Source organism: Strigops habroptila, chromosome 5 (assembly GCF_004027225.2).
Source record: "Strigops habroptila isolate Jane chromosome 5, bStrHab1.2.pri, whole genome shotgun sequence".
Lineage (NCBI taxonomy): Eukaryota > Metazoa > Chordata > Aves > Psittaciformes > Psittacidae > Strigops > Strigops habroptila.
In genome coordinates this window covers 47,456,778-47,478,792 of record NC_044281.2, presented here as the reverse complement: position 1 = coordinate 47,478,792, position 22,015 = coordinate 47,456,778, and the positions used below count along the sequence as shown (strand labels likewise).

The 22,015-nt window shown below is 36.0% G+C and overlaps 1 protein-coding gene across 10 annotated transcripts in view; it reads right to left on the bottom strand.

Annotated features, from left to right (window-relative positions):
* Nucleotides 1–22,015, bottom strand: part of LRP1B (LDL receptor related protein 1B) — a 752,766-nt gene that overhangs the window by 210,825 nt on the left and 519,926 nt on the right. For all 10 annotated transcript variants that reach the window (XM_030487472.1, XM_030487474.1, XM_030487475.1 and 7 more), the window contains 6 exons: nucleotides 18,276–18,467; nucleotides 16,452–16,656; nucleotides 12,988–13,152; nucleotides 11,867–12,111; nucleotides 1,794–1,925; nucleotides 192–419 (listed from right to left, as the gene is read on the bottom strand). In XM_030487472.1, coding sequence (XP_030343332.1) covers nucleotides 192–419; nucleotides 1,794–1,925; nucleotides 11,867–12,111; nucleotides 12,988–13,152; nucleotides 16,452–16,656; nucleotides 18,276–18,467 — 1,167 coding nt within the window. The remainder of the gene's footprint in view (nucleotides 1–191; nucleotides 420–1,793; nucleotides 1,926–11,866; nucleotides 12,112–12,987; nucleotides 13,153–16,451; nucleotides 16,657–18,275; nucleotides 18,468–22,015) is intronic.

Genomic DNA, 22,015 nt, shown 5'->3' with positions numbered 1-22,015 from the left:
AAATGGATTAAGAATCAATAAGAACTAGAATCTTGAACAAAGTCATCCTTTCTTATTGTTTAGATCAATTACCCAATATCAGTGAAAGGTACACCTAACAAGAACTTGCATGCTCACATTTTAGCATGCTTATAAACACCGTTATATTTACCTATAACGAATTATTTTTATTTCAATGGTAAGCTACTTACCTCTTGAAATAATGGTTTCTAAGCCAGTCCCATTAATGAAGGCACGTTTGATGGTCTGTGTTTTCACATCAGTCCAGTATAAGCGTTCCTGAAGAGCATCAAAATCTATGACTGTAACATCATCAATGTCAGGAACAGTGAAGGCTGTGATGAAGTTGAAGTATGGGTTTTCTATGTCCACCCCTCTTATTTCTGAATGCCTTGCATAGAGAAGAAATTTCTTCCTTTCTGTTAGAAAAAGGTAAACATCACTCCTCATCCTCTTCATAACATCGCTAACAGAAGTCTAAGTTATTAATTTGAGATCCCTTGACAAATGTGTAAATAAAGTTTATATGAATGATTTAACATTTCCAGAAAACCTAAACCCTTGTGACACTTGAGAAATAAAGTATGTTACAGAGCAGAAAAATCACAGGAAAACACACTAATTCTGGATGCTGGACATGTTACTACACCACTTAATCAATATGGTCTTGTGAATGCCTACAGAAAAATGTTAAAAATTGTATTTTAAAAATTTCACCCCACTTATCGCAATAAAAAAAAAAAAAAAAAATACTGTTTAACTTGCACATCATAACAGATATTAATATTTGGTATCCCAGGGGAACAAAGTATCACTAGAGCAGAGAAGTTTTGCAAACAACAAAACTGAGAAGGAATGTCATAACATATGTGTAAATAGTGAAAAGCACACAGGTTGGAAGAAAAATAACACATTGGTTGTAGTAATTTAGACATCCCTTGATGTTTTGGGTTGGAAGGGACCATAAAGATCACATAGTCCCAACTCTCTGCCATGGGCAGGGACACCTTACACTAGACCAGGCTGCTCAAAGCCCCATCTGTGATACATTCAAGTCAAAACAGAACTTTTTTTTTTTTTTTTGGTTCTCAAAAGCCTAAACTATTGGAGCAAATGACTGTAAGCGAACAGGAGAGAACTTTTTTCCTTACAATGCCTTGATACAGCATTGACACAATTTTTGGTTTTTTTTTTTTTAAATTTCCTAAACATTATTAATGAACACTGCAAAGAGTTATGTAGTACAAGGTTTTACAGATAACAGACAATTATTTGACAGTTCAAGTGCTTTTATAACTTAAAAGTTTTTATTCTAATTTTTTATAAAACTCCCCTGCAAGGCTGCATGTCTAATATTCAGTCTTTACTTCATTTTCTTAATCCTTGAAAATGAAACTAAGACAACTTTAGAGGAACAGGTAGAGATTTAAGCCAGTAAGTACCTTATTGTTATTCAGCTTACCTGACTCACCATTGTCTGATGACGTACTTTACAGTATAAATCTTTCTGTTTTGCAGTGATAAGTTTTACTAACATATCATACACATAAACAAGAGAAAAAATGGTTGTGGTAATAAATATCAAAGCTCCACACACCTCATGTTAGAAAAAAATATCAATTCTCAAGAAGTGGCTGTCCCTCTAAAATATATCATTAAAATGCACTGTATAAATTGTTTCTAAGATTATGTATTTTAATTTGTCCAAAAGAATTCTAAATCAATATTCTAAATTCTAAGTTTTCAAAATTCTAAAATCAATACAATTGACAGGCTTTAGGAGGAAAACTTACCGTAACATGTTTTCTTGTCCAAAGATAGTTTCATCAGATGCGGACAGGCACATGCAGCACTTCTGTTGTGATTGATCAGACACATGTGAGAACACGGGCCTCTGCCCTCATTAGCAGCGCATGGATTGGAAGCTAAAATTGAATAACAAAACACACAAAAAATAAAACCACCTTTTTGAAACTAGGGTTTGTCAAACTAGCATACACTGCATGGGTGAGAAAGCAGTGAGAATTCTGTTTCACGATAAACCCAGCCTTACTGATTAACTGAGCTCGTGCTCCAGAATCACTTTCTCTCTAGGCTAATATTCAACTGTTGTCCAAGCCTTTTTTTTTTTTTTTTTTTTTTTTTGCTAGGATGGCCACAAAATTTATCATTGTAACTTCCTGAAGCCTCTAGATAAAATTTTCCCAGCAAGATATTAATTTTGAAGTCTTTTTATAACATTTAAATGTAAAGAACTGTACACTCCTAACCAGGACACATGGGAGAAAATGTTAATACGGTGCATTTCTAATTTTTGCAAAGAAAAACTTCTCCTAAGTGTAGCTTTGATCAAGTAGCTTCCTGTAGTTCACTGATTGAACAGTATGTGCTAAAATTGCTTTAAAGAGCAGAAAGAAAGCTGACCAAAGACGACTTCTTAGTCTTTCAAAACTAGAACCTACTATTATTATCTTCATTCATTATACACACACAGTTCCAGAGCACTGCTGAAGAGACATTCCAGGCATAAACAGAAAGTAATGCTGATTTTTCTACTTACTAAAAGAAAACTTAAAAAATTAATAGTGATGAAAAGGGAAGTGGGAATGACTGACTCATAAAGGGAAACTTATAATTAACAAAATCAATTAGTTTAGAATATATTCCTCCAATGCTGTGCTAGCCTGCAATATAAGTAATAAGGTAACTAAAGAAATCCAATGCATGAATTTCTTTGCCAAATATATTTAGCTCAAACTCAAGCACTAAAATATTAAGACAAAGTCAGGGTTTGCTTTATTGAATCATTTCTTTTTCATCAGTGCATGCTTCCTTAAATTTATCCAACAACTCCTAAATCCTTTAACTACTTCCTGGTCTGACCAGTACAACAGGAATAATGAAACTTTCAAAACCTTGGATAAACAGGTTAATGAAATTCTAACCAGCATCTTCCATCATTCTATCAAAAATTCATTCTTTCACAGATTTCTGTAAAGTCATTCCATTTGCCCCTTTCAAACACTTGCAGCACTGGAGGCCATGCTACACTCTTGCAGCCTTTGTGGTCTCTCCTGTTATTCCAACATCTTTTACAAAGAAGCATCTCATACCCTCTCTGTCAGCTCTTCTAAACCTCTAACCAAAAAAAAAAAAAAAAATCAGCTGGGCCAAGAAGCTTAGAAATATTTATTTTTCTTTAATGACTCAGTAACTTCTTTGACTGCTAATGGACTATAAGTACCTTATTATTCTTATGTGATGCCTATATTTGATTTTGTCTTTCCCAAAATTTACAACAGAGAAATGTTTACTTAACACCATCACTTTTCTTGCATAAGTAGTAACAATGTGAAAAAACCTGGGGCGATGTCTTTTAATATGTTCACAACTTAGTGCGGAAGATAAAAACCGTGAAGCCGAAGAAGAAACTGAAGGTTCCAGAAGGCCTTCAGGATAAGGATAATGAGCTATTAATATTAGTAAATATAACTCATCTATCCCTATGAACTACGCATAAAAAAGAAACATAATTTAGGGTTTTGACAATATTGTGAAGAAGATCGTAGAATCATTTAGGTTGTAAGGGATCTCAGATCATCTAGTGATTCAACCTCCTGCATTGTTCAGCATTCTCAACACTTGTGCCAAGCAATTTAAAATTTAGTCATACACTTTGTGAAACTGCGTTTCCTTCAATTTATTTGCCAATACAAAGCAGTAATTTCAGTGGAATCTCAACCTCTTTATATGCATACAACCATCTGTGGCAAAGATGTCCTTAGGGCCTAAAAATAATAATCCCCATCTTGTATTCCTCTGCAAAGAGTGCACAATGTTCTTCTCTACAAAAGTTGCTATTTCAGTATAGAACTCAGAAGTACATACAGAAAAAATGCTGGTTAAAGATCATGTGAAAGAAAAAGTTGTGGTTAGTTTGCTACAAGCATCATCAAGAGGAGACAGTAAAATTTGTCTACTCTCTGTCCACATCACGATTCCCTTCATATAAAACAGAATACAAAATTGGTGGAAAAAGAAGTGTTATAAATCAGATGTATTTGTTTCCACACACATGCACAATTTGTGAGGTAAACTACCACAATCTAAAAATTACTTATACCAGCACATAGGTATATATTCCTTTCATATTCATACCGTTTTCATTGAGTAACACCTAAGCCCATTCTTTACTTTCTAATAAAAAATAATCCTCTTGAAAGAAAACAGGTATGTCATTGCTTTGACTCTCAAAAATATCAGCTCTTTTTCTTGTGCTAGATCTAACAGTCCCTTCTATTTCTATTGTGAATAACCACATAACCATTCCTTATTCACCTTCTCCATGCCATTTATGATTTCACAGACTGCCACCATACAGAAGCCTGTCTATAAGCTGTATTTCAAGAAGCATCAGCTTACCTGTCTTCATACAAAAACCTTTCCCATACTCTTGATCAGCCTGTCAAGCTTTCTCAGTGTCTTTTATATGATCTGTATACAGCACTCAAGATACGGGAGTGATACGGATTTATACAGCACCACAGTTCACTATCTGTGGTTCTCTACTCTTTTCCTAACATTTTCCACCAATCTATGTTCCTTTTGATCATGGGAACCCACAAAACTGGCATTTTTACCAACTGGCCAGCCTTTTGCATTATTTAATTGTTTTCCAGGGCTGATTGCTTCTCAATCTATTTCTCCTACAGTACTGTGCACAGATATGCATATGTCACTCTTCATCATCATGTCTCCTCTTGACTGCTCTCTAAAAGATTACTTAAACAAAATGTTTATTTTTCTTGACCATTAACCCTTTAAAAACCCCTACAGACATTCTATCACCAGTTAAATGAACAGATACTCTGAAAACCTCTGAATATGCATTCGCTGTGAATCAACTTATTCTCCAGATGAACATTGAACCTGTCTCTTCTTGGCATCAGATTTTAGGCATTTTTTTAATCTTACACCGTAATGGTGTACAACATGATTAAATTCGGCCTACCCCTTCAAATACATGCACTACAGCTACATCAATATAATACTTTTAAGTTGCTGGCAATCTATTCCTACTCATAATTAAAACCAGTTACAGATCTAGTCCTCTGCTCGCCGTCAAGACTTTCTGCAGTATTGCTTTCACAGGGCAAAAGATCCTTCTGCTGTACTCAGTCAAGTTAAAATCTTTATATGACCGGATTATATATGATTATTTTAGCATCGATCTTTGGAATTTGCAAGTTAGGTCTGATCAGAGAATGCATTAGTTCAAAAGTACGTATTTATTTCCTATATTCATTATTTCTACTTCCGTTTTTAACCATTCACTTGAAGAATTAGTCAGTCTACCATCTAACAAAAAGTACATATTCAGCATGAACCAAAATAAACAAGAATATTGTTAGGTCAAAGTGAGTACAATTCTTCATGATACTCTATTGTATATGGTATGATGGCTTTATGGTAATTCTGAAGCTCTTGATAATGAATCTCTCAGTTTCCCACCCATCCCCAGTGTACAGTTTGAGATGAAAGGGTACTGCAAAAAACAAACAGAAAAATTTAATTAATTATGTAAGATAAAAACTAAGATGGGACCGCCCGGAATGACTGACCTGAAAAAAGAATATTGGCATACTATGCAGATAAGAAAGGCAGATGTAAAAGAACAAGTGATGTAATGCTATGGTATTCCCATGCAGAAAGGCCAAAGGCGATGGTACTTTTAGGAAAAGGTATTATGCTTTATAGAAAGCTTTCAAAAAAATCAGAAATTCGCCAGCCAAGTAGGAAAGAAAAGAAAAGAAAAAAAAAAGGGCAAAAAAAAAAAGCCGTAACGAAGGATTAAATTAAATCCAAGTGTGAAAAGCTATGCAAGAATTACATGACAGTGACAGAAATAAAACATCTGATACAATTCAATACATGTATAGGAATATACAAGGGAAAAAAAAACAAACAAAAAAACCCCAACATCAATCTCAAGTTACACACATGCGAATGAGCACTGAAAGAGCATCCATACCTACAAGATCCTTTTCTGAGGCAACAGATTAATTTAAACTTATGAAATTGCTGTCCAATACCCCTCTTACTACAAGAGCTAGGACACACTGAAAAGAATTATCAGGCATTAAGGTTAAAACAACCAAGACGAGGTCCTCTCTCACACAGTGCAGTTACCCACCAAAGCCAGCTGCCCAAAAAGTTACAGACACCAACAGTTTGTGTAAGTTCAAAAGTCAACAAGAAAAGTTCATGTAAGAAGAATCAGTCAAAGGCTTTAAAGCCTTTGAAGCACACAGATACCATTTTAGGTTCAAAAATCATTGAGGTTGAGGTTACTGGAAGCTGACAAGCCATATGGGAGGAACATGGCTGTTACCTTTCCCAGGTCCATACTTTCTTGTAAGCGCTGATCAGTCCTTGTCAAAGACAGGATGCTGAGTTAAGACAAAGGTATTAAAGACTGCTCTTAAAATTTCTAAAACAAAAATGGAACTTTCACAAGCCACAAAGGAATCCAATTTAAAGTTCAGAAAAATGACATATATTTTGCATGATTTATAATACATATATGAAGATTGCTGCTGGTTTTGAAGTAAAAAGAATGCGCACCAGAAAGCTGTGATAAAAACTGAAAGTAATAATTTTTTTAAATCCCCCTCCCCCCAAATAAAACAGCCAACACTTTGCTCATGTGCATCTTAAGCTATCTTTCTGTAAACAAGTTATTTTAAACAGCTGGCAATTCAGGCCTCAGGAGAATATTATAACAAAACAGTGCTATCACATTAGATGTTTTTCATGGTTTAATTACAAAGGAGCCCAGTGGCACCAATTACTTTATATTCAGCAGTTATTATACTACTTGTCCTGATTTTTAGACTATAAAAATCAATCTGCAAAAAGAAAACAATGCCACGGCCAAGGTTGATTTTGTGTGATCCTTCCAATTTACTCCTCTCAGTACTGTCCTCAGTAATACAACTCTTGGTACAACTTCTAGTGCCTAAAATAGAAGACTTTGTTCTTTGCAGCAGGTATTTTTTTAAATATAATGTTAGTTGAAAAAATATTCTTTCTAGAAAACTTGTGTTTGCCATGTTAATAGCATTCCTGATACACAGCTTTGATTCTATGAAGATGAGTAGACCTCAAACTCGTATTTCTGAGATGTGACACCATTCTGCATTAGGTGATGAAGCTTTCCACAATCCCCCGTGGTTTACGGACAGAGGAACCTATCATCCATACAAATATCTCACTATAACTTCATTACCTTAAATTAGCATCTGTCCTAGATTAAGTGAAATAACATTGCTTTAGGCTACAGGAATTTAGCTCTGCTCTATTTTATTTCAACCAAACTAAGCTGAATATTATATTTTAAAAGCTAATAATCTTTCACGTACATAGGTGACCCAGATATATACCTATGGAGCTGAGAGTACAAAATGTCCTTCAGTGCTATATTTATATTGACATTTTGAAATGTAAATCTACTGTTATTTTGGAATTCTAAGCTGCATGCTATCTTCTTTCATTTATTGCAAAATTGCTACAAATTTGGAAGAAAAATTAAGAGCTAATCACATAGTATCACCATTTTTCCCTAGCTCCAACAAAGCTAGGTACTGGGAATTTATAGAAAGAAATTGCTTCCACTGAAAGACAACAGTTTAGAGCCCAAAAGGCCAACATAAATCGGAATCTGATGTTGCCTACATCATAAAATAAAAGCTGCAATTACACAACTTGATTTTTGATCTTCTTGATTCTGGCAAATAACAGCTGAAAACTCTTCTACAGATTATACCTTGCCTTGAGGCCAAGGTATCTGTGACTATGGAATACTGACTCACATCTCCCAGGCTGTAGTCTCTCCCTGAAGACACTGCCTGGCCCCAGTCCAAACAGAAAATAGTTGGTTAGTTGGTTGGTTGTTTTCTGACAGCAAAAAAAGGCTAATGGGAACTCTACTGCAACTGTGAAAACACCAAATACAGAAAACAGTTCCTCAAAATCCAAAGATTAGGAAGGGATTCATTATAAAAACAGCAAAAAACATTGCCTGAAGGAGGTGTGCAGAGATGTGTATTTACTCCACCCATATTTTAAGATCCTGGGCCTACACTCTTTTACCCAGAAGTGAGACAGCTTTGCTAGGATTGTACCCTGGCCTAAAAAGTAAATTCTCCTAAGATGAGAAGCAATAAAGCCCAAGGAACTTGACATCCACTGAAAAACATCAATACTCTTCTTTAATGTAAGTTCGTTATTATTTTAAAATAAAACCATCAGAAAACGTAACCTGACAACATCACATACTGCAAGGCAGATTAGTTGTTCACTAAGAGTCCTTATCACAGTAGTTGGTGAGTCTAAGCACGATGACAAACAGTGAGTTGTATTCATTGCTCTCTTTTTTCCAATGCATGCTATTAGAGAGCATTCTTCAAATCTTTTGACTACTAATGTGCAGGCAGAATTCTGCTTGCTGGTACTCATTTACATTAGAGCTATATCCCATTTTCTATGTATAAATAATGCAGAACTTGGTTCTAACACATTTACAAAGCCACACAAAATAGTCAGGATTTAATGTTTTTAAATTAAGATTGCTCAGAACTGACTAACAAAACAGTCTGAATAGCTTACTGAAACTACAAACCCTGGGTGACAGGAAAAACAAAGCATGATTTCTCAATACAAAAAAAACCAACAAGTAAACGTGATACAAATTTTAAAGTTGTTTCTATTACCATGATCTCCTATCCGGAAATCATAGAACATTCTGTAACTAATTGGTGGTCATCCTCCAGTAGTATTTCTTACTTTCCTAGATTCACATACAAATTAAGTCACTGTCTTTTGTTATGTATCAAAATAAGAACATTCTATTTTTTTTTTTAGCATCTGTATTTTGTAGGGCACATCCCCAGAGCTTATATAGCTCAAAGCTATAGCTTTATAGCTAGATATGGCCCAGATGTGTCCTTGTCCTGGTTTCAGCTGGGATAATTTTCTTCCTAGTAGCTGGTACAGTGCACTGTACAAATTTCTGTCACATGAGTCGTGGGCACCTGACTCCATCTGGATCTTTGGATAACTGCTTATTGCCCAGGCCATCAGAAATCACCTCCAGCATAGCTAATTCCCTCAGGTACTGGACACCTTTCTCCGTGGCCACCCATTTGCCTGGGTGACATATGACATCATCCCCTTCTATAGCACATAAAAGTTTGATTGGGCAGGGCCAGCTTGACTGAATCCTCAAACAGTTGACCCAGGTTTTCCCCAATAGCACTGCTGTGGTTTAACCTGGCAGGCAGCTAAACACAGTTGGTGGAGTAAACCTAAACATTATGTATAATCAATAGGAGGGCAACTCACCTCATTCATTAATCATTACATATTCTGGTTTGGATGATCTATTTTCTTGTTTACAAATAACCTATGAGTTATTGATATAAAAATACAAAAAGCATGCAGAGGTCTAATTCTTCCCTTCAATGGCTGATACAAGTTATTAAATATTTGCTACACATGTATAGGAAAGCTATATTGAAGAGTTGGACTATCTTGAGAAAGCTGGCATTCTAGCCATGGTTGAGATCAATACTCTAAGTATGTATTTCAAAGAATGGGTTTTGAAATTGTCACCAATGTCATGGTAATGTCATCCTGTCCTATACTTGGCTTTGTAATTTTAAAAATATTTTCAATGTAGCTATAGTTGTATCAAAAAATGTCACTCCATTTAGCTCTTCATTTTACATGGGGATCCACTGTGAGAACTGATCTCCAAGTGTCCTTCCAACAAAATTAGAAGTTTTATCAGGAGCATTTTCTTCTACTCAGCATCCTATCTTACCCTGTCACTACTCTTAAACTAAAGACCTCATATCATTATTTCACATTGAACAAAACAAATAGTCTGATTCAGAAGCTCAAGAATGCCTGGCAAATTACTATCTACCAAATCTTTCCAACTATTTCCATTAACCTTTACGATTCCCAAGCCAGGGATACAGGGACTTCGAAGGGGTCAACATTTAAGAAGTCAGAAAATGAGGAACTATAAAGCCCAATTAAAATTCTCCTTTTTATGACTGTAGAAGTGGAGATAACTGTTAGGAAGAAGAACATTGCCAGCTGTCTGTATATACTCAGTATCTTGGATTCATCTCTCCTCAACTGGACAGCAATCGGGGAAAAAAGGAAGTATGAGGGAAGGCAGGAAGATGGGTTTGGATCAGTAGCAGTGGGTGCTACCAACAGGTAGGTATCAGGATGAAATCACAGCAAAATTTGCCAAGTCTCTCTAGAATTCCTTTGGATTTAATTATTACTTATGTTATTAGCAACATGCTTAGGTACAGTCTATATATTGCCATAACTGAAGTCAGAAAATATAGAGTGGAAAATAATTTTACATCAGTTAAATAAAATCTCTGTATTTGTAATCCTCATAACTCTCAGAGAAGTAACAAATACAGTTATACTCCAGAAAAATACTAGATGTGCAACCAACGTGATACTCCAATTTCTTTCTTGGTCCTCATGAATCTTCACACTTATGGCTACTTAAATCAATAACTTTCTTGACAAAATATGTGCTATCTCAATGAGTGATTCACTATTCAGCGATAAAAATCATTTAAAGCTTCAGCTGAACTTATAAGAAAATCGTTAGTCTTTTTACCTATGCGCCAGACATTGTAAATCTGTCTCGAGCTAAGTTTTATCAGGTTCCTGTATTTTTCATTAAGAATTAAATAGAATATTTTATTAAACCAGATAGATAAAATCTAGCCAGTTTTCATTTTCAAGATTGATACAGTTTTATCTTAAATTATAGTAGCTGAAGATTACTAAATACACAACCACTGTTGTACTGTCTACCTAATGACAAGACCTATGCACTTATCATAGTTGTACAGCAGTACTCTGGTATAAATAGATGTTATACTACAAAAGCTGGTAAAAAATTGAAATTGAAATATATACACATGAAGAGATAAGCTTTATACAGATGAAAATGGGAAATTAGAAGTTACAAAATAATGCATCAAGAAATAATTAAAGAATTTCCTATTACTTAATCAATGCATACACCGTGAACTTCCTTTCAGTTTTGACTGTTACCCACACCAAAAATAAGTTTTGATGCTTCTTGAAGTTTTAAGCTCCAAACTCATGCCTCCAGCAGGTCGAGTTCATTCTCCCATGAAAGACATACTGTGTTAATTTGAAATTGAAAATTGTAAACGTTATTTAAGATAAAAGCTGTTAAGGGAACAGGATATGCTTTGGAAAAGTGCCAGTTTATGGACAACACCCAGTTGCGGCTATTTAGGTAGAAAAGTAGAATCCACCACTGCGGTCAGCTATGTTATGCAGTCCTAAAAGTGAACAAGAAGACTGAAAAACAAATAGAGACAGACAAGTGAATGAATAAATTAAGGCATATTATAGCACAAAGTTAATATTTACAACTAAAAATTGTATTCACAAGAGAAAGACAGCGAACACTGTTATTTTTCCTTCTGTCAGACTAGTTACTAGTCTATTTTGTTAAAGTTAAAAAAATAAGTTGGACCTTTTAATTAAATGTGGTTCTGCACTAGATTTGTAGCAGATCAAGAACAAGAGTCCAAATGGGCAATATTCAGAGACACTGATCCCATAAAGCTTCTGGTTTGAATAAATATTCTATTACCACTCAAGGAACACTAGTGCTGAATACAACATTTAATTAAGAATTGACAGTTCAAGGCAAATTCACATACAGATATTTGTACATTAAATTATTAAATCCCCCCCCCCCCCAATTAATTATTCTATAACTAGTTACCTTGTGGTTGACGACTTGGATGATATATCTGAAGATCAAATGGCTGAGCACTTGTCTTTTGTATTACAGTGACATTCTGGCCAGTCCATTTATTGGCTTTTGCAAGTGTATTAGTCCGCCAATCTGTCCAATAAACTTCACTCCCGTACAAAGAAACGGCAAAAGGGTGAGAAAGATATTCATGACCCCGTATAATCTCTATCATGCTGGTTCCATCATATAATGCAGAATAAATGGCATCTGACCTGCAAGATAATCCCAGATTTACGATTACATAAAAATAAAATAAAAATCAACACAACCATTATGGTATTATGCAAAATGTATAAAAACCTTACTCTTACATACTGATAAGACCAAAGAATGATTAAAGTGCAATCATTAACTTCAGAGATGATTTAGTTCACTTTATTTAACTGGGGATATGAAATACTGGTTTGCTTATATACTGTTTTTAAATTCAAATTTACCTCCATGCTGTGAAAATACAGCAGAAAAAACAGTTTCCGTTCAAATGAACTTACAGAAAAAAATAGTGAAATAGCTTGGGTCTTCCATGTGTAAGTGTCAGAGAGGACAAATGTATGAATGCTAAGGCCAGGAGCCATGGATGATACCACAGCTGGCAGGGCAGAGGCTTCACTGTTGAGAGGCACATCCCACCACCCCCGGGGCAAGGCGAGCAGAGCAGGCCCCAGGAGTTTGGCAGCCCGGTTCAACCAGTAGTCCAAATCACCTGAAAAGTTTATGGTGATGAGACAGGACTGGACCAAGAAGGCCCACTGCCAGGCAGTGCTGTGGCCAGGCAGGAGACTGGCAGTGTCACTCGGACAGGGGGTCAGGTCCAGGGCTGAGCTGAAATGGACTCTTGAGACCATAGGCTGGAGTGCAGTGGAAGGTGCCCAAGAAGCCTGGTCAAAGCCATTAAGGTCTGCTGGTACAGACCATGAAGAAATTATGCATAGTAGTAACACAACTAAAGAAATGTACATACTGTATATTTGCACACAAGACTCTTTACATACCTAATAACTTACATTTCATTTACAATGCAGCTCACATTTCTGTATGTAAGAATAAGGATATATAAACAGATAATAAGAATGCTGTTATCACTTTACCTGGCATCTGTCCATACTATTCTTTTTTCAAAGTGATCTACAGTAAGGCCATTAGGCCAGGCTCCAGTATCCATATCTTTATATATGATCTTTCGTTCTGCTCCGCTCATGGAAGCAGATTCAATGCGAGGAAAATTTGCATCCCAGTCTGTCCAAAACAGAATTCTGGTGAGAGGAAAATGAAAACAGATATAAGAAAATATTAAAACAAGAAGAATAAACTGAAATTATTAAATAAGACAAAGAAAAAAGTTCAGTCACGTGTTTCAAATGAAAGGAATAAACCGATTAATGTGGGCAACTATATAAATTTCTTGAACTAACAGGGTAACATGGAGGTAGTATTTCTTTATTAGCATGAGAACAATCATGAGATATGTTGTACTGTAGCCTCTCTAAGTTATGTACTATCTGTGGTTTTTTTTCCAATAAGGTGAGCTTTCACCAGTACAGCCAAAGAAGTTCCTTAAGTAACAGAAGCAGTGTCATCAAAAGGCCCAAAATACACTCTTAACTGTTCCTACCTTATTAAATTTTAAACACAAACTTTTTTTTTTTTAAGAATGCCTTTGATATGAAAACTTTTGATTAGTTGTAAAGAGCTAAGTGCAGAGAGTCAGACTGCAACAAAACTTTCGACAAGTAACATTGGCCAGCCTCAGTCCTGAACATATATAATAAAGGCTCTCCATTTAGTGCCTGTGAACAGTAGCACAATCTATATTTAAATAACAAGGGATAAGTGTATAAAAAGGCCTGTCTTTCTACCAAATTCCATTTCTCTCTCCCTGGGTGAGGGTCTCTTCTCTGTGTTCATGCTGTGTGTACAGACAGCCTTGTGCCAGCAGCTGAAGCCAGACAGCCAGGTCACAGGGCGAGAGCGACCTGTGATGACAGGTCACACGTCTGTGGTGCAAGCAAACAGAGTGATGAGACTGTGCATGTCAGCATGTGATTGCTGGCAATGGGGAAAGCCAGATTGACTGGTGTGTTAAGTGGCTTGGCAGTCAGATGTAGGCATGCATCTTCATAAACAAGGCACCTGGGAATGTTGGATACCAGAGGGATCGGGGAGGGGCAGGTGAACTGGCAGAGAGACTGTGAGGTCTGGGCCCCAAGACACTCATTTGTATGTGTGAGTGTTGTATGTACTTCCTTCTGGGAGGCAGCAGGGGACAGCGAGGATCCAGGGCTAGCTATTGGATGGACTGGGTGCCTACATCCAGCTACAGCAGTGTGTGTGATGGATCCTTACTAGCAGACAGTGTGGGGTGGCCACACTGGCAGCTCAGATGTGCTGGATCCAGCAGCTGGGCAGCCCATTGGCTAGACTGATTGTCTAAACTCAGCTACGGGAGGAATTCACATTACACATACATATTTCCCATTAAAAGACCTTCATCCTTAACAGCCAGAGCAGTTAACAGGATGAGACCATTGGTGCTGCTCATTTGTCTGTGCTGAGAGTTTCCACCTGCACAGACCTATGTGGCCACACGTTTATGTTTATTTATACATGCATCTCTGTGTGTGTGAACTAAGAATACATGCTCAGCCTCACTGCAGGATGGAGTAGAGCTTCAGCAGCTGTGCCTCCATTAGGATTGCACAAATCTGTTATCCCAACACAACCATCCACTCTGAATCATCAGTGTCTGTTCATCTTTATTTGTGAGAAGATTGAGGAGCTGTTCCCATCTGTGTTCAAAGATTTTATTCTTCTCTCATTTCTAACAAAATGTAGCATGCAATTGCTTCTAGCTTTTCAAAAGGCAGATTAAGACTTCAGTTTCAGGAAGAGTGATGATTTGATTTTTTTTCCTCCCAACCATTTAATTTGAGCAACTTATCTGCCAATTCTTCTGCCAACAAGATGCTTCTTTTTACAGATCTCTATAGATAAGCAATGCACTTTGTAAATAAGCTTTCTAGCATCTGAATTGAGAGGCCAGTGTACTTACTTGTTAAAGCATATAGCTCCTAATTCAGAATTTAGGTCCAGGAGGGACCTCAGGTTCCAGAATCTGGGAACTTTATCTACTTTTATTTTTATGCCTAAAGCTGTGTTTTGAAATAAATATTCAGTGAAGACACATAATAGACCATAGCAGGTTCCTGAGCAAAGCTGAATATCGTAACTGCAAACTCATTGTAATTCATACTATTGTTGGCCAATTTTTTTTTCCCCTTTCCAAGAACAATAATTGTAAGAAGAGGATGTAGCTCCTGACCAATACCTTTTAGCCCCTCTAAGAGGATCCAGCTATACACAATATTGTATAATGAGATTTTTGTAATGAGTTTGCAATTTCATATAGCCTTAAAACACTGCTCTAACTCCAAGAATCATAACATTTTTGTAGTGGTGGACTGAATTTCAATACAGAATCAGAACTGACACCTGGGTCAACAGGGACTTAAGGGTTCCATGAACAGTTTCACTTCTATTCCACAACTTAAGTCGATTCACTTAAATTTGAATATAAATGGTGTATATGGGTCATTTTTGCTCTGCCAAAATATGAGGCTAATTGTAAAAGGAAGTAAAAATACCCTAAGCAAAGCTTTAATGTTGGTGCTTTGTTTTACTGTGAAGATTTTCAAACAGAATTGTGAAATACCTTTACATGTTTGATGATTGTTAAAATTATACCTTATGCTAACACAATAAAAACTGTTTTCCTGTATTACCAAAATCAGGCAGTATTTTAGTTTAAGCATACTTTTCTGAAACACACAATCTTGACCTGTTTTAATTAAGATCTTTTTTGATATTATGAAAATATTCTAATTTTTATTAGAAACATTTAATTATGACAGGCACTAGATACAATACATATTTATGGTAGTACGCATTTGAATCTACTACACTCAGGTGCTTATGATGAATAATATTCTAGTTTATAGACTATTCTTTAGGAATAGGTAGAAAAAATACTGACAGAAGTTGGCAAGTATTATCTTCACTTTAAAGATGAAGAACCAAACACAAAAGGTGGGATTTACCTCGCTCAACCTTTAGTGTTCCAGTAACCTCTAAACTGTACTTTTATAAGCCCAGCAAAAAGAAAACCTAATCTCAATCTCTAAATGAGATGAATCACCTTGGCAATACCTACATCTGTCCATTAACCACACAGGAAGGTTAGACCAAAGGCTCCAGTTACTATCATCCACAGTAAAAAAAATAAACAACCACATAGCAAGAGAAGTAACTTGCCAACAAACAGATCCCTGTAACCCCCAACTTAGGTTTTCTTAACCCTTTTCATTGGCACAAAACACAGTAGTAATGCATTGTATTTCACTCAAAATATGCTTTCAAGAACCATTAAAAATAAGTTAGGAACTATAACTCATAGGGGAAAAAAAAAAAAAAGAAAAGAAATAAAACCGTCTCACATTTAAACTTCTATCTTTAAAATACTCTGCAACACACACACAAAAAATCTTCTTATAATTACCCGTATCTGGGATCCAAAGCAATAGCCCTTGGATGTTCCATAGCTCCTGCTATTAATGTTGTTCTCAAAGTGCCATCTAGTTTTGCTACTTCAATTTGGTCCAAATTGCTGTCTATCCAGTATATGTTTCCTGCAATCCAATCTACAGTGAGACCTTCAGGTGTGGCCAGGCCATGTTGAACTACCACCTCGATGGCACTAACACCTTAAAAAAAAAAACAACAAAACAAAACAAAGAAAGATGGTGGGGGGGAAACCTTGTCTTAAAGAACTAATAGCGTCTGATATAGTGAACATGGATGTACATGTCTATCATATGCTCTTGGAGAGAATTGCTGATTAATCTGATGGATGATAATACTTGTTCAATGTGATTTTTTTTTTTTTTTTTTACAAATGTGATAGACTGCTGCAAAGAAGTACAATTTCAGCAGTATACAAATAAACTTCCTTCTACAGTAATCAAATGTTTGCTTGATGCTTTAATAAGTAAGGCTCTTAAACTTTCAATAAAGGTCAGAGATCACACACATAGTAACACAGGAAGATGTACATCTGCCTTATTACCAGTGACCTCTTTTGCAGCACCTGGGAAGTATGTGCTCATGCTTCACCTCCCAGTGACTAGACAGACAAAACTCCTGCAGCTCTATTTCAGTCCTTTCTCAATCAGAAAAAGTGAAAACTTACAGATTGTGATGAAGATATAAATGACAGGGAGAACCCTGTTTGGACTACATATTCTGAAAAGCTCTAAAACAAACAGCCTTACTTAGTCACTATCTATCTACTAACAGCTCTTCCCTACCAGTACTTTCCCTGGAGGGTCTCAAAATTTTTCACATAAAGGACAACTACAGAAGCACCCTGGTAACCCTCAGGACTTCCAAGATGGCGAAGTGCTTCTTGCGAATGCAACTCTTGACAGTTCTTGACAGCTGCAAGACTGAGGGAGTAAATTTTATTTTATTTTTTTAATACAGCACAGAAATTACTTGGGTTCTGGTACAGCGTGATTATGATACAGCACGACAATAACAGACTACCTTACTTGTTTCATACAAACACCACAGACATTAATGAAAAGTAGCAAGTCTTTGGCTGTCTTTATATACTTAACATTGTAGGATATTTCTCTCTGGGTCTGGATCTAATACCATCTATTAAGGAGAAGAAAAAAAACCCACAAAACAAAATCTAAAGGTATTAGAGAACATATGCATAAATGAATACGTGAACTTTTACAGAAGCAAGTTAAACATGCTTATGCTGTTAGTTCATGCAGGAATGAAAACACCTGAATATACACTTCAACAAAGAACATTTTCTAGAAATGCTTTTGTAAATATGAGATTATATCAAGTTACAGGCCATAATTATGTCACCAGGGCAAAGAACAAGTCTTTCTGAATGCTAAAAAATTATGAAGCAAAATCTTTCACCTAGTGAGAGCAGATAAATTATCAGACATCTGGTAAATTCTTAGGCTTTTCTAAGAAGGTGAAGCTAAATTACAAAAAAAATTAATAATAATAAAAAAAATTCAATATTGCACTCATTGGAACAGGAAGAAGCATCAGCCCTTCGCAACTGCCATTTTCTTCTCCCTATACACTATTGCAAGAGGAAACTTTTATAACTTTATAATGTTTAAAGAGTCTTTTTCTAGCTCTACATCAAGTAGAATTTAGATATACACCTTTTTAAAGGCAGAATGTCATCACAAAATCTGTTTCTGTGAATGGTAGCTCAGTTATGATTTATCAGGTCTAACACCCTCTACTTGTAGTTGTTCTATTAAGAAATCAAAGATTAAACTCATACCTCCAGAGAGCTTGCCTCTGTAAATTTTGTCCTCTACCACATCTGTCCAGTACAGTAAACTCTGACTGAAATGAAAATCAAGTGCTATTGTGTTTCTTAAACCAGGAACTAAGAGGCTGTAGTCACGTTTGTGAAGATCAATTTTTCTGATCTCATGTCGAATAGAAAAAATTACGAAAGCTTCAAATGGATCTGGAAGCAGAAGATTATACATTTCAAAAGAAAAATAAAAAAATATATAGTTACATATTGATATAGATGACAAGTGGAATAAGAACAACAGAATACTTTATCAGGAGAAACAGATGACTAAAACAATCATCTTTCAATAAAGATTCTTTCAAATACATTGTCAGTCCCACAGACATCTCACTTCTCTCTCGTAGCATTATCTTTGATCCCAACTAAAGATGTTAAACATTAAATTCAGCAATATTGAACTCAACTATTGACCCATGTTTTGCAGCTCTACCACAAGTCCATAATTAGAGCCTTAAAAAGTCACGTTACCAAAATTAAAATGTTTTCTCAAAAGTTTCAGAAAAAACAATCCATTAAATTGTACATTGTTTCAAATGCCTGTTAGTTGATACAATTTACTAGATACAAATCATCTACCTTGTAAATATAATATACCTTGTGTTTTCAACTGAAGTGCTTAAAAAAGTCACCCCAAACTACCAAGGAAGGAAACGAACATTTTATATGCTTATTGATACACCCCATCACAAATCCAACTATCACTAAAGTTCTCCTTTCTTTGTTACTCAATTAATGCTAGATTACTTGTACCTGTGACTTTATATAAAATTATATTTAAATATCTGTTAACACTCTCTGCACAGGTCAACCATACTAGCAACAGGCAATAATGCATTGTTATTCTAAAATATTAAAATAAATGTCGCACAAGAAGATGCATATATACCTCTTTTCAGAAGCATTAATTTCATGTTCTTCTCTTGATAACTACTGCATACACAGATTAAATTATCTATGATGTTTTAAATTAATCAGGTACCTCAGCAGAGCTATGTTTCTGCTCTTGACATACTTGTTCACAATCTGGCTTGGACTTTCCAAATGATACCCCTATTTGTTAAAGCAATGAATGACTTTCTGTAAAGCCAATTTTGCAAAGCTCTGCAGTAGTTAAAAAATTTAATGATGAACAGGATTACTGACACTAGTAGCTATTTCACAAGTACCAGTTATCTGAACCTGAGAAACACTTAAATGGCACTTCCCAATTTCTGATAAATTGGCAGCTATCATGCAGGAGACAACAGGCTACTGACATACTGATTTTTAGGCAACTCCAGTGCATAAGAACATACATGATGGACACTACCAGTAGTTTCTTTTATGTTTCTCAGTAATTAACACCACAATGTAAAAAAGAAATCTAATAAATCTGTGCTATGTTGGATGGAGTTTTTCTATTTAAAGTAGAGGAAGTCTCATTTAAGCTACATAACCTACAGTGCAAATTATCTAGTACACCAAGGAAAAGGATTAGAGTTCAATTGGATCTTGACAAATTTAAGGTGCAATACTTAAGAACGTAAATCAACAATAAAAAATGGGTAAGAAAATGTGTAGGCAAAGTAACACTTTGTAAACATTTTGTTTATTTGAACATTTTGGTTTAAATAAGAAGGTCATATGGTGGTTTTTTTACCCTCTTTTTACCCTTCCCGTAACAATGCAAAGATTCAGATCCTTGGTTATTATGGCTGATATACAGTGAAGTCATAGATGTGATACCACATAAAAGAATAATTGATACCGTGATAAACAAAAGACACTGCATTGCAATGCAAAATTTCTCTGGAAAGAATTCAGAAAGACAACAGAAACCAGTTTTACACAGGTTCTTCTATGATAAAGCTATTTAAATATATTTTAGTAATCACTACTATTACTAAAAATAGTAGTAATTATTGCCTAGCTGGCAAGTTGTGAGCCAGAGTTCAGCCACCACTCTGCTTTACATAACGTAGCAATCAATCACCACAGTCTGGACAACTGGAGTCTAGAATTTTACTTATTACTGCCCGACTTTCCCTATTATTCTACGTGCAGTAAGTATCACATTTCACGGATAATAAGCTGCATAAAATTGAGTATATAACTGATGGGATACCAGATCTGTAGGAAAGAATTTAGAAAATTAGATCAACAATGGCATGGCACTGTAAATAAGGTCAACTAAAGGTTTGCACCTGAAATAAATATGACATAACCCTTCCACTCCCTCCCTCCCTAAGCTTTGATGAAGATAGTCTACAATACTGTACCCTGTTCTGAGTATGGCTTAAAGATGAATGTGAATCAACTACAGGAATGCAAGAGGAAATCAGCAAGTGTTGTAAGATGTTTAGAAAGCATGGTCTGTAAGAAAAGAATGAACAATCTGGAAATGCTTAATCTAAAAAACAATGGAATAAGATGATGAATGGAAGCACACAAAATTCTCCAAAGACATAAAAGGCTGATGACTTGAAAATGGGAAAATCTTGTTTTCTATATAAATAACAAGTAGGACAAGGATTAAAGGCTTAAACTGGAGCAGGAAGACTCAAAGACTAGTGGGGGGGGGGGGAATCTTGAGGAGTGTGAAGCACTAAAACATCTCACCCCTGAGAAACTTGGAGCTCACTACTGAAAGTGTCTTGAAGATCTTTGAAAGCAGACAAACAACAGCAGCATTAACCTCTGATCTTCTGTCCTGGGTTCAGCTATAGCAGTCATTTTTCTCCTTAGTAGCTGGTGCAGTGCTGTGTTTTTGACTTTCAGCCTGGGAACAACTGATGTTTTTTAGTTGTTGCTACGTAATCTTTACTCCGATCAAGGACTTTCTCAGTCTCATGCTTTGCCAGGGAGGAGGCGAAGTCGGGAGGAAGCAGAGACAGGACTCCTGACCCAAACTGGCCAAAGGAGTATTCCGTACCACAGCACCTCATGCCCAGTATATAAACTGGGGGGAGTTACCCAGAAGGCCCAGATCGCTGCTCGGGTCAGGCTGAGTATCAGTCGGTGGGTGGTGAGCAATTGTATCCTCTCCCCTTGTTATTTCCCTTATCATTATTATCACTGGTGGTAGCAGTAGTGGTTTTTGTATTACGCCTTAGTTACTGGACTGTTCTTATCTCAACCCGTGGGAGTTACATTCTTCCGATTCTCCTCCCCATCCCTCTGGGAGTGGGGGGAGGAGGAAGCGGGGGAGTGAGTGAGCGGCTGCGTGGTTCCGAGTTACCAGCTGGGCTTAAACCACAACATCTTCCTTCCACCTTATCATTCAATGACTCTATAAAATGAGCTGTATTATAGTGACTTAGATTTAGATTTTTCAGACTGAATCAAAACATTTTTATTTAATGTTATGCTTCCATCACCCTATAAAAGAAAATAAAGTATCACATGGGTGTAAGAAAAACTGAGAAACCGTAGCCTCACTTTTCTTACTTTCTAGCACATACATATGTATTTCACTTTGGGTTGTTTTTTTTCCCCTTAGATTCCAAATACTGGTCATCTCTATTTGCTTCAACTTAAAGTTTGTTTCAAGCTTTCCTCCACCAAGTTACTGACTCTGTCTTAAAAGCTTTTAATCCTTTCATTTCTGTAACCCAGCAAGAATGCACTCTTTGATTACTGGAAATGTCCATAAGAAAACAAATCGGACTGGTCAAAAGTCAACAAGAGTAAGAAAAAAAAAAGTGTCAAAAAATAAGAAC